The 26,444-nt window shown below is 39.3% G+C and overlaps 1 protein-coding gene across 10 annotated transcripts; it reads left to right on the top strand.

Moving 5' to 3' along the window:
- Positions 1-1,341: 1,341 nt before the first annotated feature.
- Positions 1,342-20,620, top strand: LOC136005476 (dipeptidase 2-like). Of its 10 annotated transcripts, XM_065662998.1 has the most exons (14): positions 1,342-1,850; positions 3,622-3,722; positions 4,172-4,338; positions 4,480-5,174; positions 8,703-8,844; positions 10,171-10,297; positions 10,769-10,898; positions 11,217-11,358; positions 12,224-12,293; positions 12,775-12,951; positions 13,570-13,657; positions 14,302-14,377; positions 16,093-16,228; positions 17,758-20,620. In XM_065662998.1, the coding sequence occupies exons 5-14, from the start codon at positions 8,714-8,716 to the stop codon at positions 17,947-17,949; spliced, it is 1,269 nt and encodes a 422-aa protein (XP_065519070.1). In that variant the 5' UTR covers positions 1,342-1,850; positions 3,622-3,722; positions 4,172-4,338; positions 4,480-5,174; positions 8,703-8,713; the 3' UTR covers positions 17,950-20,620. The 10 variants fall into 10 exon arrangements, with proteins under 10 accessions (XP_065519070.1, XP_065519073.1, XP_065519074.1 ...); XM_065663001.1 differs by having other exon boundaries at positions 1,342-1,825; positions 4,172-5,174; XM_065663002.1 differs by lacking the exon at positions 4,480-5,174.
- Positions 20,621-26,444: the final 5,824 nt, after the last annotated feature.

Below are 26,444 nucleotides of genomic sequence, written 5' to 3'. Positions count from 1 at the left end.
TATCTTTTTGGTCTGTGAACCAAAGGAGGAATTTCTCTTACAGCAGCTTTAAAAGATCGGTTACATTCTGAGTCTGCAAAGAGATGAGCTGTTAAAAATACAAACAGGAGCTTAGTGGCTTAGCGGCTTAGCAAAACCTGCTCTTGAGCAAGGATTTGGTCAACTCAATTTCCTGGAGGAATGTGGAAACACAGAGTTTTAGGTTGAAATGAGATCAGAGATTAAACTTGACTTTGCAAAGGAAAAAACCAAATAGGTAAAATAAATTGCAAGCGGTGATGGTTATGCAATGGTTACTTACTTTGGAAGAAGGGGATGATAATTTGGAAAGTTGAAAATCAACAAGGAAGCATGAGCTAGAGCTAGACCACAAATGGGAAAATTAATCTGAGCTATTATTTGATGGTTTAAGTTAAATTTGGGAGATAGTTTCCTGTCATAGACATAAATATGGACCTAGCTTGGATAAGCTTCTGATTATTTAGAAGATATTTTCTTTAGAAATTAAGAAATTAGAAATTTTTCTTTAGAAAATATCTTCTCTTGATATTAGATTTGTGATATTAAATTCGTATTATTTAGGGTTCTTTAGTCACTTGAGTTGATATTTGTAAGTGAAGGTTACTAACTTAATGATGTGCAACACAATTAAAAGTGATATGGGGTGTGCTGTTTAAGTTTTCCAGGTAGTGGGAACTAGATGATTGATGACAAACTTACATTCCTGTTAAGATATGACTCATGGAACGTGCCCGTGGAGGTTTGATTGTGGGGCTAGGTTATTTCTCCACAATGGAATTATAAATAAAAGCATGATGCCCTTTTGATTTTCTGTAGATAAGCAAACCTTATTTCTTGTGAGACTGCAGGATCATGTTTATGTATGGATTTCTTTGTTTCCAAACTATCAGCTCCCACAGAGGGTGTGAAAAGTCCCAGTAGGTTCAGAGGCATAAGTGTATTTGAAGGGGTCACCTGTACTTTTTGAGCATCTTGTCCTTCACAAATATCATACAATGACACTGTAAACCCTGGTTAAAATCCACCAGATGTGGTAACAAGGAGTTGATATTTATTGGTTTAGGTATGGTCGATGTGGTAAAAATGAGGTCAGCAGTAGGATGCATACCTGTATCTGTGTCCAAAAGTCCAAATCTAGACTGTTCTCAGAGCAGGTCAGCAAGAGAATGAGAGGCAACCAGCACAGATTGCAGTGAGGGAGATTCCAGTTGACTATAAGGGTGGTGGTGGGGAAATCACAATGTCAATAAGCAAGCAGTGGAACAGAGTCCTGGAAAGGTTAGATAGTCTTTTTTCCTTGAAGACATAAAAACCTCCGCTGAGCAAGAGCCTGAGCAACCTGATCTAGCTTTGATATTGCCTTAGCTGGGATTAGGTGGCTGGACTAGATGACATCTTACCAGAAATGCCCAATGCCCCCCCCCCCCCAAGAAATTATTCTGTGATGGGTGGCACCCATTTCTAAACAACATCCTCAGAGCAGTGTTTAACACGTCACATGTCAGTGGGCAGATGCACAATGGATTGCAGAAACAGCCTGCCGCAAGAGGGAGGAAGTGCTGGGCTCGAGCACAAGTCTGTGGCTCCCGGTGTGGGCTGAGCCAAAACTTTCTCAGACTTTGTATCTCTGAAAGGGGCAGTCTCCAAATGCCTGCTGAGTGCAGAAGCCTGTGACATGTGAACCCGAGAACTGGAGGATGTTTCTTTGTTGCCACTCTGATGCAAGGAGGCCCTGGTGCCAAGCTTAGCTGATGCATCCAGCGCAGTGGAATGTGGATTTTGACCGCAGCATTTTCCTAAGAAGGTAACCTGCTCCAAGGAGCCTTTAGGTAAACAAGAAAATGCTATAAATCTCATGTCAACTTCACTTTTCAGCTCTGCTTAGCAGTCATCATGGAAAAAGCTGTGTGGGTTTTGTATTTTAAATGGGGTTTAAATAGGGGTGCCTAATATGCTGTGTTCTTAATTTTGTGTGGTTTGCAATATTCTAGTTTTCAAGAACTGATTTCTGAATGATGATACACTTAAGGGTCTTTTTTTTACCTAAACACTTTTACCTAAGTTGCAAAGGCAAATAAGTCTGTCAAACTACAAAGAATATTTTGCATGAAACTTTGAGAATACTTTTATATAACAAATCTATAAGGAACTCTTGTAGCTACCAGGAACAGCATTTTGTAAAAATCTTCCCAAAAATCACTATAGACTTCATATTGATGGAAAAATAGTAAATATTTGGACCAAAATTTATAATGTGCAGCAGTTTTTATACCATCAGAACAGTGTAATTTTGTTACTTTCTCATTAAGTGTTTTTAACTGACAAATGATGTGGATTTCTGGAATAGTAGTTATACTGCACAGTGCCACAATCTTAGTGTTCCCTTTAAAGTGAGTTTATCAGGGTCTGGCAGAGTTCTACACGTACAGGTTGCAGATCTAACCTGCATTTTTGGTTTTAGGAATGTGAAACCAAAAATTTCCTGCAGAAACTAGTTTCTGTTGCCAGCTTGCAAGAATTCTGCTGCTTGAGTGATTTTTTGGCCTTTCTTTTTTGACATTTTGCATGCTGAGCAGCCATGACCAAATTTGGCATTTTCTAGATTGGAGATACAAGGATTTCTTTTTCACTGTGTTAACAAAGTCTGTGGTAAGAACGGAAGTCTGTATTTCTGCTTCCGCATTTGAAAGAAATCTCTACAGCTGCACGAAGTAGAAAACCCCCCAACTTCTGGTTGATGTCTGTCCTTTACAGCTCTGTAGAAGTGTTGTTTCACTGAAGTTTTGGGGTCTCACAAAGCATGTATATTTCTGACACGTTTGTGGAAGAAAAACTCATTCTCTAAGACTGCTCTCCCATCTGAGGAAGGGTATCAGGGATCACTGTTTTTCCAGGAATTGCTGTTCCTTGGAATCTTTCATTTGCATGCCATGACCAGAAGAAAACAAAGTGCTCTTTTTTAGATTGGAAAAACTTGGGCAGCACAAAGAAGGAAAAAGGAAGAAAAAAAAAAAAAAAAAGGCAGGCTATGGTGTGTTTTGAAAATAATCTCTTTTTAGAACTGCTCATGACCATCTCTACTGAGCATTCTTACTTGAGTATGCTGCTTAACATAGCTCTGAGGGAGAGGCAAGTAAACTCCTCTGTGGCACAAGTAAAGGCCTTCTTTTGCTGAAGTGGAGTTTGTTACCTCCTATAAGAGCAACTTCCTGTAAGAGCAGTATTTCCACAGGCTGCATGCATTTTGGTGAAACTTGGCTGTTAATTCTCAGAATCAAGACATTTCCAGAATAATAGAAGTATTTTGAAACAGGGCAAAACCCTGCCAAAATGAATTTGTCTGTCAGGTTTAGAGGCTGGAGGGGGCACAGCTTGCACTGATCCTGGCACGCAGAAGAGCACATGTTAAACAAGGGACAGGACCTTAGCCCTGGGGGCTCAAATGGGGTGGCTGGGAGGAAAAGCATTCCTCTGCTGTCTACAGCTTTGAAACCTGTTGTGGTCCATACAGTAGAGAGTATATTTGCAGAGGGGAACCCTGGAGTAGTTGTTTGCTGAAGTCTGTTCGTGCTATTCAATGGGTTCTGGTTTGCGTTCCAGGTAGGCCATATCACCAGATCTGGGAAAGGGGAGACTGCACACTAGCAAAGAAGCCAGCTGACTCCCTGCATCAAACACTCCCCGCCAGCCCTTCCACTGAGGTCAGCACTCTTAAGCTTGACACAGTTTTGTCTGATAAAATATGGTCTGCTACAGTGCTGTAGAAGTAGCTGTCAAGCTGTTCTGGTTTGTTCTGCCTTTGCGAAATTATGCTATAAAGTGTATCTATCTTGAAGTTAAAAGGCTTTTGATAAGTGTTCTAAGAAAATAGTCCTCATCATTAGAAATTAGATTAAAAAAAAAAAAAAATGTAGCGTTAGCAGAGATTCTGTTTACTTCAAAATTACCAGATTCAGCAATTTGTGTTTGTCAGAAAGTCTAAAACAACACGGACACGAAAAAACCATGGTGAAGTAAAGGATAAGAACCAAGAGAAAAAAAAAAAATCAGTAGTTGTTCTTTTCTTAAGGGAAGTTCTGAGACATATTTCTGGAGTTAAAACGTAATTTTTATGTGTAATAATAACATTTGTTATGGAATTGTTTTAAAGGAGAAACAGTGAATCTCCTATACAAAGAAGTTGCAAAGAAGTCTTCCTGACTGAGGTTATCCTGCATCTGAAAAACTTGCAGTCTACATGCATGGTGGATAGCATATGGAATATCCAAGGATGCATCGAAACTCAAGGCTGAAAGCTAAGAGTGACTTTATATAAAAGTACTGTAATTGCCTTTACTGAGTTTCCCTTTCCCAGGAAGTTTGAGACAAGCTATCCTACTTGTTGCTTTCTCTTTCCTAGAGATCCTGAAATGCATTCCCACCATTACTGTGTTTATTCCTTTTTATTCCTGTTTTAAGCTATAAATTTAACAGGAGGTTTCTAACCAGAGGAACATAAACCTGGCATGATTCAGGCCTGGTGATGGTGGAAGGAATTTTCAAGCAAGATTTGACAAAGATTTGAAAGACTATTTCCTTGACAAGGTGACTTTCAAAGGGGTCGGTATCTTTTCTGAAAAACATACTTCATAGTATGATGCATGTGTTCTGCTCCTAAAATATACTTAATATTTATGTGTTACTAACTATGCTTATTACTTAAGGACTAGGTCAGCAAGGAAAAATTTACTTAGGGTCCTGGTCACCTTGTGTTGTCTATGCTATGGCAACTAAGCTATGATGTGCGGTAGTTAATTCAGAGCTACACTAGGAATATCTGCATGAGATGTCAGCATAACTGGACTGTGTGAGGGAGTGAACCCTCTTAGTTTTTCAGGATATGTTACTAACTTGAGCTGTGAGCTCTGATTTATTGCACTTTATGTGTTTGATTTGGAACAATAATTCAAAAAAATTGAGTATGCCATGAAGTGTTCTAAAAATGAATAAGAAGGAAGATAAGGACTTCAACTGGGATGAAAGGAATGCCATTCCTAACTGAGATTTGCTGCACTTGAATAACAGCAGTTTACTGAACCTTCTGCACTGAGGTCTGGCCTGCCTGCTGGAAAGTAGAAGAGGGGCCAGGAAGCTTGCCCATACTTCCGAAGATGGTAAATGACAGAAGCACGTAGAAAAACTTTATTTACTGTAAAAGTTTCCATTAAAATGTATCTATTTTAAAACAGAAAACTGTTGCATCCTTATATGGCACATATGACCATCCTGTTTCATTATAGCTCTGTCCCTCCTGATGTGGGAACACTCAATGTAGTATACACAGCGTTCGTGTTTTATTGGTAGCAGCTTCCTGCTGTTAAGATCTTGAAGAACATAAACCAATGGTAGAAGCTAGCTAGTGTGAATTAAAGCTTTCTTTCTGTAGTGTGTGTCTGCAAAGACTCACTCTGTGCGCATTTAGCTCTCCAGGGACTGTCATTTTTTATTTTGGGCTCTAGGCTGATGGCTTTTCTAAGCTTGATGCCCTAAAATTGAGGTGCTTATCCTGCATGCAGGGGTATGATGGGGATGAAAAGCAGTTATGCTCCCAATGAGAGCTGTGAAGTTAGATACGTAAAAGATATTTTGGCTCTGAAGTGTAATGTGAAAAAAATGGTTGACTTCCCTCCTTATCTCTTCCATACTGTGTGTCTGAATGTTGCAAGCCTGTATTGCTGGAATGGAGCTGAAAGGAAGAAGTGGGACTAATTGTGCGCTTTGCTTTACGTACCCCACGGCAGGGAGAGAGGAGTTTCGCAAGAGAAATAGCAGGTTCTTGGGCCTGGTTTACTTTATATTCCCACTGCATAATATCTTCCAGTTCTCTGCATGAGGTTAATTGGAATAAATCAACAGTAAGCAAACTGCTGCAGATTTAAATGCATGTAGGATTCCAATAGGATTCTGATTATCTTTTCCTTCTGGAATGTGCCCTCTTGCATAAGTGAATTTTATTGAGAACAAGTAACAGAAGGAAATAAAATACCAGGTCATTGTAGCACACAAGGCTCATATTTCGAACGTGGATTTTGCTGTACCTAGTTATAATGTTTAAGCCAACATATCTGTGACCTGCCTCATTTTCTTCCCCAAATACATAATCTATAAATATTCAATTTATTTGAGTTAAAGTAACAGCAGATGTCAACTTGTTCAGCATTGACACATCTCTGTTGTTTCCAGTGATCATTCAAGTATTTTTCTGTTAAAGGTAGCATTACAAACAATCTGATAGAAAATTATCATGAGAATAATTTTTTCCCTGTATGTAAGTATAAAGCTGTGGCAATGGATAGAAGCAGAAAAATTTCCCTGCCAATCAGTCAATGTGGGAAGAACACAAAAGGTTCTCTCGATTATTGTGCAGATATGAGAGGAACATGACCTTCTGTCAGCTATGGTACAAATCCTATACAAATTAGTGCCACAAGGGAGTCAGCTGTGCTCTGGTGAAGGACAATCTGAGAGTATCATCCCAGTCTTGGGAAGTCTTGTCCTTATTCCAACCGCAGGGGAAGTGGGTGGGCCTGCAGGAAACCCTTCCCATGAGAAAATTCAGATGCATGGACATCTGATGTAAATTGATTCCCAAGGGAATTGTCCTAAGGGCTGAGCCAAAAACCCTTAATTTTTGTACATGTGAGAAGAAATTTTCAGTCAGTCTTTTCTGTTATGTTTATTCATGAATGAGAGCATAGACTGCCAACCACCCTTGAAAGACAAATCTATTTCTAGAGTACTTTATGTAGCACTAGATCTCTGTACTTCACAAACACTCTCTATGCTATTCCTTACATAATGTTTCCTTGTAGGAAACATTAAGGGGTGAAGCTTATTAATCTTCCTTTGTTAGTGTCACAGCTCCCCTGGTATCACATTTATATTGGATCTTCATTTGTGCCTGCATACTACTGTGTTTATGCAGCTCTCGTAGAGCTTCTTTCCAAGACCATTTCAGGACTGATGTCAAACCTGCTTCTCCATCTACGCTGCCTTTTGTATAAGCTTGTGTGTTCCCACTGTTCAAAATTGCTTCCTGCCAGATAGTCTCATGATTTAATGCATTCCCAAATCTTGTGAAACAGAAAAGGCCCGAACCAGTTTTTCAAAAGACAGACTTTAGGAATTTTTGTCCAAGTTACAGGATTTCGTCAAAATAGCAGTTTGTACCTTTCTAAACCCAAGCTGGGAGGTAATTTCTTAATGAAAAAAAACAAAAACAAAACAAAAACTCAACCACCACCCCCCCCTTTTACTTTATATTGGTTTAGAGATAAAACACATGCAAAATGGATTAATTTCTATTTTAAAACATCTTAATTGAACAGCTTAATTAAACTCATACTGGTGCATGAAACAGTCCTTTACAAACTCATTTACATTTTATCAGGCATCTGCAGGGCAAACAAGCCACGTAACTTTTCCTTTGATTTACACCCTGCATATTGCAGGTGATAGGAAAATGATTTAATATATAGGCTGGAAATACAAGAGTTTTAATAATGTGGTTTTCACTTTGCTGCTTTCCAATATCCTGATTACAGGCCTAGTCTTATTTTGGCTTTGGTTATTCTAATAAAAATGTTCGTGTAAGGGGCAGAAAGAAATGTGTTTAGAACAGGGTGCCATCAATAGGCAATCTGCTCAGCGTGACTTGAATTTGCTTCCAATACCACCATTACCCATGGATCTCCCTTGAGGTATATCTGACTTCATAAATGAATATGTGGCTTTATATCAGGAAACCATTTCCCGGGTTTATGTCTACCTCCTGTTGTTTTAGAAAATCAGCTTAAAGACAAGAGAAGGCAAGTGTGCAGGAAAGGTGAATTGCCTTGTAATTTTACAACATTTTGGCTTTTTGCTATTTGTTTTTACCTCTGAAGAGAATGTAAACCCAACTTCCTTTATTAGTAAAAACAAACTTTTGTGTTGCCAGAAGAAAGTTTATGTTTATAAACCTTACTGACTGATTTTACAAAAGAGCAGGGGCTGCTTGCCTTACTCTAGAAGTCTGTCATACCCATTTCCTCATGGAAATAAAGTGACCCTTTCAAGTCTGGCACACACTGTCCTTCCTAAGGTGTGAAAAAGTGTTGGAGTTCAATAGCTTTCCTCTGAAAATACTCTGACATGCAGTGTGTTTTAACGATACGATTTACTCAGAAGCAGCTGATTTTTGGAATTTCTCAAAAAACAGTTTCAGTGTTCATTACAGTGTGAGGTTTCCCAGATAATGAGAATAAAATGGTGATGAGAAAACTGTCCTGTTACCCGGTTTTGGGAGCTGCTTCTGGGGAGGTGTGAGTCCGTGGTCTGCCTGGCTCACCCTGCCAGGTCTGACTGAGGAGTTAGTTCCCTTCAGCAGTCAGCTGGTGGCAGCAGCAGAATTTAAAGGGCGTTCACATGTGCAAAATCACGATAGCCGGAGACCTTAAAATCTTCGGGAGAAGGTAGCTGGTTTACGGCTTCTGCTGCTACCTTCCCTTCTGTGTACTATTCTCCTTTTTTCTTTCTTCCCTCCTGCCGAATTCGCCTGAGCCTTACCAGAAGGAGAGGCATCAAGCCTACAGACTCCACAGACTGGAAATTTTGCTGTTTCATTGTCCTTAGAGAGTAACGGTGGTATCTCTTTGCTTTAGCGAACTGGAAAATGGAAATGAAGAGAAATACAACAAAGCTGCTGTGGCTCTTGATGTTCTCTGATATTGTGCTATTCAGCTATGAGAAATCACTGCAAGAGCGAGCTATCGAGCTGATGCAAGATGCACGTTTGATCGATGGGTATATAAAATACATTCAATTAAACCCTCTGTGAATCTGACAGGCGAGAAGGGAATGCTAACGTGTGTTTGCAACATAGGCTGTTACTAGCACCTATATAGCAGTCAGTTACTGTCGCAGTGATTTATCAGGAAGGAATATTGGTTCAGATGGTACTTACTTAATAGGATCGGGTTATGCTAAATGCATTTGTGATGTTCTGGTCAGGCGTTGTGGTTTAACCCGAGCCAGCAATTGAGCCCTCCACAGCCACTTGCTCACTCCCCCCTGGTGGGATGAGGAGAGAGACTCAGAAGGGTATAGGTGAAAAAATGTGTGGGTTGAGGTAAAAACAGTTTCATAGGTAAAGCAAAAGCCATGTGCACAAACAAAGCGAAAAAAGGAATTCATTCACCATTTGCCATGGTCAGGCAGGTGTTCAGCCATCTCCAGGGAAGAAGGGCTTCATCACGCAGAACAGTTACTTGGGAAGAAAAATGCTGTCATGTACCCCCTTCCTCCTCTTTTACCAGATTTGTATGCTGAACATGACATCACATGGTAGGAATATCCCTTGGGTCAGCTGAGGTCAGCTGTCCTGGCTGTGTACCCTCCCAGGTTCTTTTGCACCCCCAGGCTAATCTTTTGTGGAGTAGGGTAAGGAGCAGAAAAGGCATTGACTCTGTGTAAGCACTGCTCAGCAATTACGAAACATTCCTCAATTATCAGTGTTATTTGTGTTTTCAGCAGAAATCAAAAATACAGCCCCATACCAACCACTATGAAGAAAATTAGCTCTATCCTAGAACATTGTGTTTCACCACTTAGTTATTGTTTCCATGTAATGTATTGTCCTTGTCTCCTTCCCGTAATTTAATGGCATCCTTCAGTAGCAACAATTTCTGTACAAAGCTAGAAAGCAGGCATTGTACTTTAAGAGGGCACTCTTAAAACCTGAAAGAGTGATGTCTGTGGTAAGTGACCTGGGAACAAAAATGCTCATTCTTCTGGCAAAGGCAGCACTGATTGTTCTGCCACAGCTACTTATTTCCAAGAAGCATGGTGGCTGATTTAGATTCTTCCACTCCTTCAGCAATGATAGGGAGAAAAGTAGGTACAGAAACACAATAGCTATGAAAATGCAACAAGCAAAATAAAATTACTTGCTGTCCTAATTAAGAAATAAAGCTTGTTTGCAAAAGAAAGGAGACTTTTAAGCATATATTACTGCAAGGATTATTGCAAATGAGGGTTCTAAGGGACTATGAACACTGGAAGAAATTACATTTGTGTTAGAAAGGGGAACAACTTACTTCTATCACAAGCCGTGTTTGTTTTCAATTCTAGCCACAATGACTTGGTACTGCGGCTGAGAATATTTTACCAAAATAGACTTAGTATGGTCAACCTAAGAGAACTCAACAAGACCCACACAAACCTTGCGAAACTTCAGGCTGGTTTTGTGGGAGCTCAGGTATGTACTGCCATGGTTCTGAGTCTGAGAACATATTTTTACATTTGCCTCCTCAATCAAAACATACTCTGGGCCTTGGTTTTTAGCTATTTCTATTGAAAAAGAGAAAATTATGAAAATGAAGAGCCACAGACACTTTTCCATAATATCTGTGTTTCAGAAGTTTGTGTTTTATAATCTGGGTACCCTTATCCAAAACAGTGGTCTTTGTTTAGTGATAAGCAAATTAAACCTGTTCAATTTCACGTGTGTACTATGGAGCAGCCGAGTGTGTCAGGAGGCTTTTCTCATGTCTGGAGCAAATGCTCTTGCATCCTAACTCTTCTTTTTTGGGGAAAACTTGTAGTGGCAACTCCCTTGTAAACTGTAGGAAATCATTCTGGTCTGTGCTCATGAACTTCACCATTAGCAATTGAAATTTTCCAAGTTGAAACACAAGATATCTTGTTTACTTGTCAATGTCTCTTTCAGTTTTGGTCAGTGTATGTTCTTTGCAGCGCTCAGAACAAGGATGCTGTGCGTCTGACCTTAGAGCAAATTGATGTTGTCAAGAGGATGTGTAACAGCTATGAAGAGCTTGAACTTGTGACAACTTCCCAAGGTTACACTCTTTATTATACCAGAAATGTTTTAAATGGGGTTGTAGGAGTTATATGCAAAACACATAGCTGCAAGCAGGCAAGTTATCCTGCATTAAAAGGTAACTTTAACTTTGTGTTTTTCCACTGAACCACAATAACTGACTCTGCACAGCTGTAGCTCACTGCAGTTGTAAGAAAGTTTGCAGTAGTATAAGCTCCCCTTCTATGCAATGTTGGTATTAGTGCTTGCAATTTACAATAACAACTGTCACTTTGCACTGCTTGTTTCTAATCTGTTATGAAATTACTTTGGAATTATATTCTTTTGTTGTTTCCAGGTATCTCTGACAGTAGAAGGATTGCGTGTTTGATTGGAATAGAAGGTGGTCACTCCATTGACAGCAGTCTGGCAACACTGAGGATGTATTATGACCTCGGTGTTCGATACATGTCTTTAACACATTCCTGCAATACACCTTGGTAACTAATGTCATGTTTTTGTGTGCACATCTAATGCAAAGTGGTGGCATTTTCCTGAGTTCCAGAGTTTCTTGAGTTTCCAGAGTTCATCTGTGAAAGACTCTGAACCAAGTCAAGGATGATAGGGCTTGGGGTAAATCACTTGCCATTCATCAAGTGGGAGATTGAAGGATCTGCTATGTAGTGCTTATCATGCTTATAATTAGGGAAATTTTAACTCTTGTTGACGGCACAAAGATGGTAAATGAGCTATCTCCTTTGCTTTATTAGCAAAGCTACATAGGGCAAAAAAGGAAAAAAAAAGTACTAAAAATGCATCATAGATAGGTAAGAAGTAAATGCTATGTAGGTCAGCAGCAGTCAGCAGCCTTCAACACTGTCCTCTCTGGCCAGCTCAAAAGTGCAGGTCCTATGTGCAGCATCAGAGATAGGTACTTAGTTCTGTATCAGAATATTAGCACCTACTCCTTGCTGGATTATCAAAATTTCTTCTTGTACTAAGTCACTAAGGGAAAGGAGAATTATGTGCAGAGAGGGCTGAAAAGCAGGCTTTCTGGCTGGCATGTCAGTGACATTTCAGTTTATCTTTGCTCCCTGATGCTTGTTTAATCAGGAAAATTCTTACAAGCTTCTCTTTGCTTGTCTTGCATTGCTTCACAAACATGCAACAGCTCTGGACATAAAGGCATAACGTCCAGAAAACAAAACCAGTTGTGAACAAGATAGTTATTATGTTGCTCATTATCCCTACATTTGGTTATGTGACATGGTAATGATTTTTATTGTGTGTAGAATAAGAATTTTCAGTTGCTGATACTGAGGTCTCCAGAATAATATGGTATTTCTCCTTTCTCCCCACCCCCAGGTCTGAATCGTCATCTAAAGGAATGCACGACTTTTACCCCAATGTTAACGGTCTGACTGCATTTGGCCAAGTAAGGATCTCTTTCAAAAATATTAATCTAAGCAATCTTTCATGCAGCTAAGAACTTCTTGCCTTATTTTTTCAAAAGTAACTTATTAAAAATTAATTACTGGAAGTTTTTGATAGTTAGGAGTTGCTCAGGGTTCAGTCAAACCAAATTCCCTGAATGTTCTTTAGGGTAGAAAAAGTGCTATATTTAACAATTTTTTAATACAGATCAGATGTATGAATACGTGGAAGTAGTGGGATATGAATAACAGTTGAAACGACTTACAGATTGACCGAGTTTTCTAAATTTTGAGCATGTGGTTGTGTGCTAGTTAATTGTGAGTGAATAAGCTGCTGTTCAATTCATAGATAAACAGAAATCCATACAGGCACAGAGTATCTATGACTAGCTGACAGCTCCAGAATGTATTTATCTGTTTATATATATCAGCTAAACTGTTTCCTTTAAGGAAATTTAATACTGACACTCTTGTCTGTTTTAGGAAGTGGTAAAGGAGATGAATCGTCTGGGTATGCTGGTAGATTTATCTCACACTTCAGATATGACAGCTAGAGCTGCACTGAGTATCTCAAAAGCACCAGTAATTTTCAGCCATTCCTCAGCGTTTTCTGTTTGTAATCACTCAAGAAATGTTCCTGATGATATCCTCCAGAAAGTGGTGAGCAGTATGGTGGGGGTTTTTTGGTTGGTGGGGTTCGGTTTGTATGTGTGTGTGTAGTTTTTGTTTTGTTTTGGGAAGGTATTTGGATTTGTTGATTTGGGGATTTATTTATTTTGTTTGTTTTAGTGGTCTGAGGCAAACTTGCACATTCAAGTCATGGTGCATACTTTTCACTTTCTCTTATCTGAATGGGATTTATAAGCAAATCCCTAAGCAGCAAGTTACACATTTGCTTCTTCAGACATTTTATTTGGGTTGTGTATTTTCTTTGGCTACAAAAAATGAAGTGTTTGCAAATACTTTGAGTTCCTAGTTGAGTTTGTTTGACATGGACTAGATTTCTGCTGATTCGGACTACATGCGAATATAATGAATCCAGGGTAAAGGACACAGAGGCAAAGCCTTGTGTTGCCTTCTGAGCTTTGATTTTTACAGAATGTTATTATGCTTACTGATGGATGGATGGATGGATGGGTGAATGGATGGATGGATGAATGAATGAATGGATGGGTGGGTGGGTGTGTGGGTGGATGGAGAAGTCTCTACATGAGATGTCCCTGAGGTTTGCAGGAAACACAAGTTTCCATTCACTACCTGTCTCTTCATATCTTTCAGAAAAAGAACAAGGGAATTATCATGGTGACTTTCAACGCAGATGTACTGGCCTGTGGCAGAAAAGTTGTTAATGTTTCTACCCTTGCAGGTTTGAAGTTAATATACGGAAGTTTTTGTGGGTGGCTTCTATGAATTTCCTGGTGTCTGTGTCATTTTTGAGACAGCATAAATTTTAGTGTTTGTTTATTCCCTTCCACACCTTGCCCCAGCTCTAGGTAATTTTGGAGCTAATGTTCATTAAACAATAACAAGAGGTACAAAGTGTGTAGCTGGAGGACATGATGCTCCCAAATGGAGCCAAGAACCACTAACCGCAAAGAAGTTGTTATCTTCTCAGGTCTTAAACCTTTGTAGTTAGGAATGGAAAACATAGGTATGTAATGGGTACTGAAAAATCTGTTTGTATATGTGGGGTACTTGTTGGAAAATAATGTGCTGTGATGATCATGTCTTTTTCCTCATTTATATCTATCTCATCAGTGTAGCTTTTATTTTTGAAGATTGCTACTTGATGTCCTTAATAACAGATAGCACCTAGTTAAGCAATAGTAAAATACATCAACTGCATTATTAAATTTTAGTTTGTATTATCAGGATGTATTTTGTTTTTTTATTAACATGATTTGGTTAAGAACCCATGATTAAGGAGAAAAGTCATCTAGTGCCAATATATCTGAACTACTTCTTCTTGCTGGATGCTTAGATATTGTTGTCTTTGACATTTTGTTTCAGATCATTTTGACCACATAAAGAAAATTGCAGGGTCAGAATCGATAGGAATTGGTGGCGACTATGATGGAGTAGAACGGTTAGTAAAATTACACATACGTTGACATCTGCTCCCTAAATTAGGAAGGTTTTAAATCCTTTTAGGGAAAAAAGAAGGTGCACTAAGAGATCATAGAATAGTTTGGGTTGGAAGAGACCTTAAAGCTCATCTAGGTCCAACCCCCTGCCACAGACAGGGACAGTGTGCTCAAGGCCCCATCCAACCTGGCCTTGAAGAGTTACAGCAAGTTGTCTTGTGAGGAGCACTAAACCAATTTTTATGAAAACAAGGCACAATGATTCCATTGTAGAACTGTATGAAGCAGTGCTACAAATGTGGGAATGGATTCTAATACTCTCTGAACTCTGCAATTGTGAGTTCTAGGCAGTAGTTTGCACATACAAAAACAGCAAGAGAATGATTTCCTCTGAGAAGCCAAAGATTAATAACAGAATGCCTCAGGCTTTACATGGTTGATAGGTTAGCCTGAGGAGATGATGCACCACTCTTCCCTCCACTATTACTTTCTAGTGGGGAAAGCCCAATGTGTGAATTGATTCCTACTTTTGAGGCTTCAAAAGTGTTTGAGACAAGCAGAGCATGGTGGACAGCTTACAACATAACCTCTCCTCCTCACTCCTGAGTTAGTGTTGTTACAGCACAGGAAATAAATGCAGATTAGGTGGCATTGGCTGGCCTGTTTTTGCCTTTTATCTTTCTGTTGAATCTTCTTTCCCCTGCCCCCTTCCTGGGGTCAGACACACTTTGGTATGAAAGTCACAATCAGACTCAGATCTGTAAAGTAGGACTGCAAAAACAGCATGTCAGCTCACATGAATCTTAGCTAATCATAACTCTGAAACTATAATCTAGAAAATAAAAAGACAGTTTGCAATGAATTTTCGCAGAGACCATCGGCTTGATCGGTAGTGGAGTTAAGGTCCTAAGTCCTGGTAGAAAGTAATGGCACAGATTTCTTGAGTTACGCTTACCAATACATCTCCACAGAAAAGAACAGAAAATTTTAGTTATCTCAAAACAAAGTAAAAGATTCATGGAAATACACTTTAAAAACATCTGTTTAATGCAGGTTTTGCAGCTTCTAATTCCTTTTTTATTTTGATAAGAATTAGCACAAGACACAGGTCGATTTTGCTTACTGTAACTTCTGTAGAGAATTCTGAACAGCTTTTGTTTCACTGCCTAAACTGCTGAATTCAAACCAATGTTATTATTCTATCTTCTTTGGGAAAATGACTTTGTAAACAACAGAGTACATAGAATTGCGTGCAACTCCTTAGTTTATCATGTGTTAGGAGGTTCCCTCTTGTTCTCAGTTGCACAAGTGGATTGTACCAACTCCATCTGTGATGCAGCTGTTTCCTCTTACTCTAAAGGCCAGATACAGAGTGTTACTGCATACATGAATTTGGTTTTGTGTTTTGCACTTTTATATTTTGTTTTAATATGCTCCATACTATTGTTTCACCTATACACAAGTGCATCTTAATTCCAGAATACCCAGTTGTGTTCCGTTTATGGGATCATCTGTGCAAAAAAAGCCTTTGTGTCCCAGCCCTGCTTCTGTTTGTCAGTTGAATTCTTAATCATTTTTTTAACTTCTCAGAGGAAGCACTGGGTCTAAAGTGAGCTCACTCCGAATGCAAATATGTGCAAAAGGCTAATGAAAAATATTTTTCTGCATGTTTTTCAATGATATGTGTTGAATGTTCTTGTGTGACTCTTGCCAACAGTTTCCCCGAGGGACTGGAAGACGTTTCTAAATACCCTTCTTTAATTGAGGAACTTCTTAGAAGAGGATGGAATGAAACTGAACTGAAAGGAGTCTTAAGGGAGAACTTCCTCCGTGTCTTCAGAGAAGTGGAAAATGTAAGATTAAAACCAAAACCGAATCTTGATTCTTACTAAAAGGGAGAGAGAACCTTGCTGCTCCCTCCACCCCACCATGAGAAAGCCATGAGGGAATGTAAGCACTTAATGCAATAATTACTAATGCTGGGAAAGAACCCAAGATGGCAAGAGAGTGTTACGAGAAAGTGAGAGAGTGGACAAAGCTCTTTGGAATTTTTTCTCTGTGTGGTAATCTGATAAGTACACATAACTGACTTCTCAATAGAATCACTTCATGGTTTGGAGGAACTGTGGACATACCAGCGTCATAGTCTGGCTGTGTTTGCTGGTGCAGTAAGGAATGCTGTCTCCTGCAAATCAATTTAATTCCTATCATGGGATCTGGCTGCTATCCAAAAGGCTTCTGCCATGACCAGATCACTAACAAGCATAAACATAACAACTAGATCATGAGCTTTATGTGTAAATGTTAAATACTAATCCAGAAAGAAGAGGGAGGAACAAAGGGAGAGACTGTACCAGAGTAAGGACCCCCTAAATGGGAACTGTTTCAAAAGCATCTGCTGAAACTCACGAACTGCTTGTCTCCCACTCTTTTTATTTATAGGGATAAGTAAGTAGATATTATACACAAAACCTTATAGACAACATATATTTCACAGCGATACTTGTTCCAGTGAAAACATGCCTTGGGGTCATGTTAGATGAACAGAAATCAGGGAATTCTGTACCATTCCAGTTAATCTGCCAAAATATTTACCTGATGCCGAGTTGCATGTGTGGCAGTCTGACGTTATGAGGAGGTTGTCACTCATCACACCTAGCCAATGTGTGAGATTAAGTATTCATAGAATCATAGAATAGTTAGGGTTGGAAAGGACCTCAAGATCATCTAGTTCCACCCCCCCTGCCATGGGCAGGGACATCTCACACTAAACCATCCCACCCAAGGCTTCATCCAACCTGGCCTTGAACACCGCCAGTGATGGAGCACTCACAACCTCCCTGGGCAACCGATTCCAGTGCCTCGCCACCCTAACAGGAAAGAATTTCCTCCTTATCTCCAATCTAAACTTCCCCTGTTTAAGTTTTAAACCGTTACCCCTTGTCCTGTCACTACAGTCCCTGACGAAGAGACCCTCCCCAGCATCCCTATAGGCCCCCTTCAGATACTGGATATATTTTTTTTCCTTCTAAACTAGAGATGTTTGAAGCTCTGTCTTGAGACTGTGAGCTGACTTCAGGGAAGAAAATTGTGAGTTTGCTTAAGGTTTTCCAGCTAATGCATTCATATGTGGATGGAGCAAACACAAAGAACAGCCACATCTGTGACTCTCGCCTGTAATGTATCTGTACTGAATTCTGGGAACTGTTTCATAAGAATGCAAACATCAGAATAATTATTTTGATTTCCTCACATTCGGATGTGGTTTTGCAATACCGTTCAAGATGATTCACTTGAAATAGCATTGGATTTACTAGCTGCATAATGCTTTTTCCTATTGTGTCAGTCTGGCTTTCAGGGGCAACCTTTTGAATTTTTCTAGGTGCGGAACCTTAGCAGACTAATGGATGTAGGTGAAAGTGAAACTCCACAAGAAGTACAAAACTCCTGTCGCCTAGACTTACGTAATCATCAGCCTCAGAAAGTCAGATCCTTTGGATTTTCTTCTGTGGCACAACCTTTGAGTCTGACATTTGTAACTATATCACATTTAATACTGTATTATGAATTGTGAGACTTATGGAGCCTTGAGAGAGATATATGGAGTTATCTGCAATGCAACTAATTATCTTTTGGGGATGTTGTTAATGTAAAGCTATGCTAAATTTTTTAGTACCATTTCTTTAAATTTGCCTGCATACTTTAATGTAGTTTTTTAATGCTGTAGCAGAAGCATTTGGATTTTAAAGTGATAAATTCTATGTCATTCTGGCTAAGCCAGGACTAACATTGTTAATGGAAAGTATTTACATCTAATGAATAAATACTCTAATACACACTGGATTCCATAGTCAGCAGTTCCACACAAGAACTAGAGAGCATGATTGACAGCTGTGCTGAGATGTTTTCAGATATTGCTTATTAAATCATACAACTTTCATCATCAGTCAAAGGCTTAGTCAGAAAAGACCACCTCCTGGTATATGTAGAGGAGTGGGGGTTTTGGGAGGCAGTTGTTTTTTTGTTGTTTTGTTTTTGTTTTTTAAAATGACAAGATGGATAACACAGAATCATAGAATCATAGAATGATTTGGTTTGGAATGGACCTTAAAATCATCTAGTTCCAGCTCCCCTGCCATGACACCTCACTCTAGACCATGTTGCCCAAAGCTCTGTCCAGCCTGGCCTTGAATGCTGCCAGGGATGGAGCATTTACCACTTCTTTGGGCAACCTGTTCAGTGCCTCACCACCCTCACAGAAAAGAACTTCTTCTTTGTATCTAACCTGAACTTCCTCTGTTTAAGTTTGGACCCATTACCTGTTGTCCTATCGCTACAGTCCCTAATGAAGACTCACTCTCCAGCATCCTCATAGGCCCCCTTCAGATACTGGAAGGCTGCTACGAGGTCTCCATGCAGCCTTCTCTTCTCCAGGCTGAACAGCCCCAACTTTCTCAGCCTGTCTTCATACGGGAGGTGCTCCAGTCCCCTGATCATCCTGGTGGTCTCCTCTGGACTTGCTCCAACAGCTCCATGTCCTTCTTATGTTGAGGACACCAGAACTGCGCACAGGGCTCCACATGGGGTCTCACAAGAGCAGGGGAGAGCAAAGGGGCAGGATCACCTCCTTCAACCTGCTGGTCACACTTTCTTTTGATGCAGTCCAACATATAGTTGGTTTCTGGGCTGTGAGCACACACTAAATATGGCTATTTCAATTCAGATTTCGTGCCTTCCACTAGCTTTAGGGACGCATCCTGCAGTATTAAAGTTATTTTTGAACACTGACAGGGATACAGGGCAACTGGAAAGTTACTGAAGGGTGCAAGTAGACCTGCTTTCAGGTAGAGATGACCAGGCAATGTTGTAGGTACTTTTCTGTAACTTGGAAATTGCTGTTTGCTGCATATTCATAGAGCTGGGAGCAAGAATAAGCCAGGAAAAAGCAGGAATTCTGGCTGGTCAGAAGGTGAGATCTTGCTCTGATATTTTTATTGCAGTCTGAAAAGTATAAAGTGAGTATTTAAACAAAAATTTTGTTAGAATGTTTTGCAACTTTGTGGAAATCTTTTTCATATTTAAACAATGATCCTTATCAATATTAGGTTTTATTATTTTTATTCTAGATGGCTGAAATCAGATCATTGTCCAAGGATTCATGGGCATGAGATTAGAAAGCAAGCTTTTTATTAGAAATCTGCCATTTTGGCCTTTGTAACACATTTTTACATATGCAAGGTGTGTGATGTTACAAGCTACGGTTATGCAGAAGAGCATATATTATGATGGGCCTATTCTTGGTAGGCTAATATGGCTCAAAATGGGAAGGTTAATCAAATATATCCTGAGATTCATGACTTAATCATAAGGTGGAATCACTACATCTTTATAAGGTCACTTCCCAGTGCTTGCTGGTAAATGCCTTCTCATGATGCTATTAATTGTGATTTTTATCCTCTGGTATGTGCTTTTATTTACTGATACGACATCTACAGAATTTATCTGTAGTATAAAATTAAAATCCTGTAACTGGCCTAAGGACAGCATGTGTAAATACCTGAAGTATTTAACAACTGAAAGACAAAGCTAAGGATTAATAGAATAGGAACAATAAGTCAGTTATTTTCTAGGGTCACTTGAGACTGCTCCTGCCATCCACTTCTGCACTCCATATACAAGTAGGGTTTCTGGAAGAAGACTGTTCTTTCGTTACTTCAAAATGAAGCTTCATTTATTCTTCTGATAAGGTGGTCTCCTTGATAAGTATATTCTAAATATACTACTGCCAGTTACTAAATTCTTTAAAAATCCAGTTGAATAATCTGGTTGCATACAAGCGAAGTTTTTGAGAACAGTTTCTCAATAAATACTGATCCTGGTTATGCATCTACAATGGGGAAGTACTGCACTGACTCAGAAGTCTTGCCTTCCTCATACTGCTTGACTGGCATCAGAACTTGTTATTCTGGTAAAATGATGAATCCAGTTGGGCAGATATTTACTTCCTGTCAGTAGTTCAGCTAATAGGTTCATAAGTCATTGGAAAACCACCATCTATAGTTTCTTTTCACAGAATTAGCAATGAAATAGTAACTGGATAATACTTTAACTGATTCCACCATACTACAGAGATTTATAGCTTACTTGTTTTATCTATATTTGTTTGACTGCTTTCACAATGAATAATTTGTAACCTTGTAGCAAAACATATACATGAAATTTAAATAAAATATTGTTTAAAATGGTGTATAGATACTGAAGTAATATCAGAAAACAATTTGCATGTTCAGAACTCCAGGAAAACCTGCAAGAACCATACAACTCTGCTGCAGAAGGAAGACCAGCCTATCATAAGGGCTCTGGGTTTGCTTTTCACAGGGAAGGTAACCTCCCCCATAAGGGGCAGGATAAAGTCAGGTTAAGTTTAACCCTAGAATCCTGGATGCAGGCAGTCAGCCTCATCTTCACTTAGATACCACAATCTAACCTGTAAAGAAGTTTGAGCAAGTGCCTGTGGAAGGAGGACATGGGTGACTCAGTCGTTGCAGTGAGTGCATGATACCTGTGGTAAATCACTTGCTCAAACTAGTAAAGTCATAGAGAACAAGGCTTATGGTTGCCTGCACCAAGCTGGGATAACATCTATTTCACAGCATTTCTCACAGATGTGTGATGATCTAGAAGTCCCTTTTTCCATTACTGGCTACAGTGTTAATTCAGAATGCTTCAAATAAGCTGCTTGTGTGAAACTAACATCAGAGTGCAAAATCATCAAACAAGGAATGGAATCTTATTCATGGTGCAATGATTATGCACATGGTACCTATGTTATCTAATAGATGCAGTTTATTTTTCCTAAATGATCAAAATCGCATACATCTAAATTTGGTATAAAGGCATCTCATTAGAATTTTATTTCAGAAGTAAAATGTCAGATGTGCCTGTGACTACTGTCAGAACTACACTGACCCTACAGTCTGAATGCTCATGTCTCCAATTCTATTGACAGCAGTTTGTAGAAGCAGTTACAACACTGCATTTCTAACAGCTCAAGCATAAAGTGATTGCACTCTGACTTCTGCCTTCCAACGGAAAGGATGTTTCATCTTGCAATTGAATGCCTTTGCCCTGCACCAATTAATAACAGAAATTTGCACTGGTAATTTGAAATGCATGCTAGTTCAACTGACAAAAGTCTATTATGGCTAGTGGTGTTAGTGAAGTGTCATCTGAGATACCAAATTTGCAGCAAGCTTTGTTGGCTCCCAAATGGAAGAATGCAAGTCATTACTTACCTCTTCCAAATACTGAGTTGTGCTAACATAAATTCTGAAAAGTTTTTACTCTTTCTTTAAATATCAAAACTGATGTACTGTTAAGTGCTTTAGGCTGACTTTCTAAGATGCAAACTTCAAGGCATCTTTAACAATCTGAGGCTCATGCTTTCACGTGTGATATGAACAGCCAAGAAACTACAGACATAATTTTGATGTAGACTATTGATTTGATTCTAAAAGGCTGATGCCATTGCCCTTCCCCCCATGCTATTCTTTTTCAGATTAATGAGCTGTAGCACCCTCAGAAATAAACAACTTCAGTTCATAGCTGTCTCATCTGGATAAGTCATGATGATAGAACCCAAGCCTAAAATGTCTGTTGCTGGTCTAACATATACAGCTGATGTTATGCAAAATGTGAGTAGTCCAGTTCATGTATTGAGCTTCTACTCAGTATGTGACTTGTCTGGGTCATGGAAGGAGTCTTGTATGGTTTACACTGGATATGGACTACTGAAATGTGCCAGTGTTCAACATCTGCATTTCTTCTCGCATATTGTTGAGCTACTCAAGCAATACGTGAGTATATTTCCATGTTTCAAGGTCAGTAAACACCATGTATTAAATTTAACTACCTATATAAGTTTACTAACTTCTTTTTGATCTTGAACATAAAGTTCAGTGGACATCTGCAGCACACAATCAACGCTGAAAAGCCAGGTTATCAGTGCACCTCTTCTTCATATCACCTTCTGGAGTATGGTGCTGTGCCAAAGCAGTTCATACCAGTGTCAGCTTCAGCTGCTGCAGTCCTGCCCTCCTTTGCTCTGAGGGTGCAGATCTAGCCAAAACCTAACTGTTCTCCTCCCTGAAGTGACAGGTTTCCTGATCGTGACAGTGATTGGGTTAACCACATTCAGTGCTAGTTGAGGGGAGGAGTGGGAAAGCTGAGTGAGGCTGCAGCAACTTGGATTTCTTCCACTTCCTATTGAAAGCAGCACCTCCTCTGTTTGCTCTTCTTTGGGTTGATACATATGGAAATTATTAAATTGCTTCATATTCTGAAAATGTAACACATCTAAATTATAAAAATATTAACCAGGAGATTCTTCCCACCAACAGTGGTTTTCATTTGCTGAATTTAATTCACAGACCCAAAGCAGTATGCCAGTGGTTCTGCTGAACTGTATTCAGGACAGACTGCGATGCTTCCCAAGCCTTCTTGGGGTGTTTTTGAAGGCTTGATTCCGTGTTTCAAAGGATAATTTTTTTCTTTTTTTTTTTTTTTTTTTTTTTTTTTTTGTAATCTGGTCTTGATTTTCTTCTTGATATTCTGCCTATAAACCTGACATCTATATAGTGCAACTTGAGATGGTGGTGGGTGTTTGGTGCTTCTGTAATTTTCCTTTTTTAATCTTTTGAAACCAGAGAAATTTAAAAGCTTTTGTAAGTTTTCGTATTTGTTTAGAAGTTCATTATATAATTTCTGTCAGAGAAAAACAAAATGTGTGGCAACGGGAAGCATTTTTGTCCCATTTCTGTATTTCACAGATGCTCAGGATCCAGTGACTGAGTTAGAACCTCTCAGTCACTTGGTTCAGTATTTACCAGATGAGCTGTTCATAGCCTGTTTCACTTCCTGGCACTCAAGTTGCAAAGGTGGAAATTCTTTCCCCAGCGTCTTAGTGTTTGAGAAATTATTGCAAGCTGAGAAGGATTTATTGGTTTGTTGTTTTTTTTTTTTTTTGGGGGGGGGGTTGTTGTGTTTTTTTCTTGTGGTTTTTTTTCTTGCTAAGCCACGAAGAACCCTCATTCCCTAAAGCTGTGACCTCAGAAAGATTAGACTTGGTTTAGCTGCTTCTGTCCTGAGGCAACAAATGTGGGGGGGAAGCTAAATAAACAAAGTTCAGCATTTAGCTTACATCACAAAACTGCTGCTGCTTCTAACCAAGGCTCTAGCCTTAACCATCTGAACTCAAATGAGCGGGCACTTAATTTTGCTGTTTCTGTTGCTTCTCCCCAGATTGTTTTGTAAATTTCACTAGGATGATTCTTTCCCCTATAGAATGGGTAATTTCTCTGAAGCCCTTTCTCAGCACCTGGTTTCACTGTTTTCATAAAGTATTTCTTTTGCCAGTTCTGCAACGTCAGAAAAGCACAGAGCCCAGGAAGCAAGAACTCAAGCTCCCCCGAGGGTTGTTGCTGAGAAACAAAGATTAAAATAGCTAAGATTGAAACTAACACATGTTTTGTCAGACAAATCAAAAGAAGGTCCCTTCAGTCTGGATTACAAACATTTGGAAAAAAGTTCAATACAGTTTTGAAAAGTCCATTTGGATTAATTTTCCTGAGTGTCCTCCTGCAGTTAAACTCAGCATCTAAAGAATCTTGTCTAGGCCTGTGCTTTCTTCTTTAAGCCCTTTCTTAAAAACAGACCACAACAAACCACTGAGTGGCATTTTTTCAGCATATTAATTGTAAATTAATACTGAACTGTAATGTTTAACTAGTGGAGAAAACTTTAGTTCTTATTTGAATTTACAGAATCTGATTGAGTGGGGGGAAAAATGTCTAAGACTTAGTAACTCGTCAGTTTGTAAATATGAAACTAAGGTATCTTTGTAGAAATAGCTATTCCACATATTAAATGCAGTTTTGAGTAATTTTAAAAGTGAGGCAGGCGTCTGAGGTAGATTAATTTCGAAGATAAGTGGCACCATAGCGTCCTCTTGTGGTCCTTTAATGTCTAAGTTGTGACATGTTTTTCACGAGAACAGGAGCAAAAGTTGCACTCCAGTTAGCATTCGGGCTCCTATGTAAATATAACGTGACCTTTCCCTGCCTTATTTTTCTCCTGGAAATGGCATATGGGAGATTGCACATCTCATCTCCCACAAGCTCGTATTACTGTGTTCCAAATTCCTTACATGCGGTCCTCTCCAAAGGACCTCGTTCAGCACTGCTTGTCTTTGTCACCAGGGAAGTAGATCCTGATTTTTGTCAGTGAGAAACCTTTGCAGTCAGGTTGCCAGTTTCCGGCCTGCTTTGTCCACAAAGCTGATGTGATCCTCGGATGTGGGGAAGCAGGAATGTGCTGAAAACAGAAGTTCACTACTGGTCATGAACTTGCACAATTTCTGCCAAGGCTGACGTCCAGGGAAGCTGTACCTTGGCAGTGGCAATTTTTGTTTTGTTATTTTTTCCAGCGGTCAGCTCTGAGCTAGTTGTCACCCAGGTTCCACTCCAGTGGGAAAAAATCTTTGAAAACAATAAGTAATATTTACAGATCCACTGCTGTGCCAATCCCAGCTTTTTTCTTTACAGAGTTTTAAATATCTGTATTTATGCTTTTACAAACATGCTGGCTTCAAAACTTGCAAGTATTTTTACTTTTCGCGTATCAGGGCTTTGTGCCTAACTGCATGGGAGATAACTGAGCAGGGTTTCAGTTTCCCAGAGTGTTTTTTTACTTTGTTAGATCTATGCTGTCTATAAATCTGCAAACCCTACTTCTGTTCTAACTGGAATACATTTTTTTTTTTTTTCTGGGACACTACCCTGTTACTAACTTGGTAATCCTTTGTAAATACTTTTCATGTCATATGGTTTAGAAATGTCTCATGGTTTCAAAGTGTAAGCTCATAGATTGTTCCACCGACACAGAGGAGAGAAGCATTATACTGGTCTGCAATAATAGCAGAGGTACAATATAACTATACTTAAAACATCAGAATACAAGTATTCCACTCAAGTTTCATGTGTTTTGGATAAACACATTTTGGGTGCTATCTCTCAGGCTTCCAGGGCAGAGTATCCTGTGTGTATACCTCTAAGCAAGCCATGTGTTCTGCCTGGGGACATAAACATTAATTAGCAACAGCAGTAACTGGGCAGGTCATTCCACCAATGAGGCATTTCAAAGCTTCATTTACAGAAAGCTAATTTAAACTTTCTACAATGCTTTTTGAGGTTATCATGTTATTATGAAGAGCTCCAAACAGTGTTAGGGGCAACACAATTTTACAGATGAATAGAAAAAAAATCTGAGAATTATACTTTTTGCTTGGCCTTTATTTTTCTAGTTAGAAAAAATAAACTAGTTTGTCTAAAATTAGCCATCCCCTTATGACATTCAGGAAGGGAAGGTAAGAAAAGCTGTCCTCAAACAATTTCAGATACTGGGTCATCCTATTCTTAAACAAATGGCAAATCATTTTTACTAACGGGTTGAAGCAGTGTTAGATTTTGTTGTTTGATTGAGGTTTTATCATATCTTTCAAGTCTATAAGCAAATAGTTACGCAAAAGCTCATTTATAAGGGCCTTCTGATGTGTGATCCCTTTGTGAGGGCTGAGGCAGCCTGCTCCCTCTACTATATCCTTAGAAGTGATCCCTAAAGCTGGTATTAATTCTATGTTCACTTTCCCCTAGGACGACTGTAGGAGCACCACACGAGAACTTGTGAATTGCTGTCTGCCAGGGAAGGGATGAAACACCCTGCACATGTAAGTCAAGTCCGTTTCTGAGACAGCTGATGCAGTGTGCAGTCACCATCTTGTGCTGGGGTGTAAAAACCAAGCTACCTTATTTTGAATGCTCGAGCATTGCCCCCTGTAATGAGTGTTCAAGCAAACTTGGCCTTGCGTGCCTGCCCTAAGGATTTGTATAAGGCTCTTCAGCAGTTTATCAAACTGCTCTTCTAGAAGACTTAGAGTTTCTCACACAATCTTTTTTTTTGAGTCACATGGCATAGTTGTTTACTGTGAAAGCATACTGACCTTTCAGCTAGAAG

Source organism: Lathamus discolor, chromosome Z (genome assembly GCF_037157495.1).
Source record: "Lathamus discolor isolate bLatDis1 chromosome Z, bLatDis1.hap1, whole genome shotgun sequence".
In the NCBI taxonomy this organism is placed as follows: Eukaryota; Metazoa; Chordata; class Aves; order Psittaciformes; family Psittacidae; genus Lathamus; species Lathamus discolor.
The sequence above is the reverse complement of the archived record's forward strand: the minus strand, read 5'-3'. Positions and strand labels throughout refer to the sequence as shown.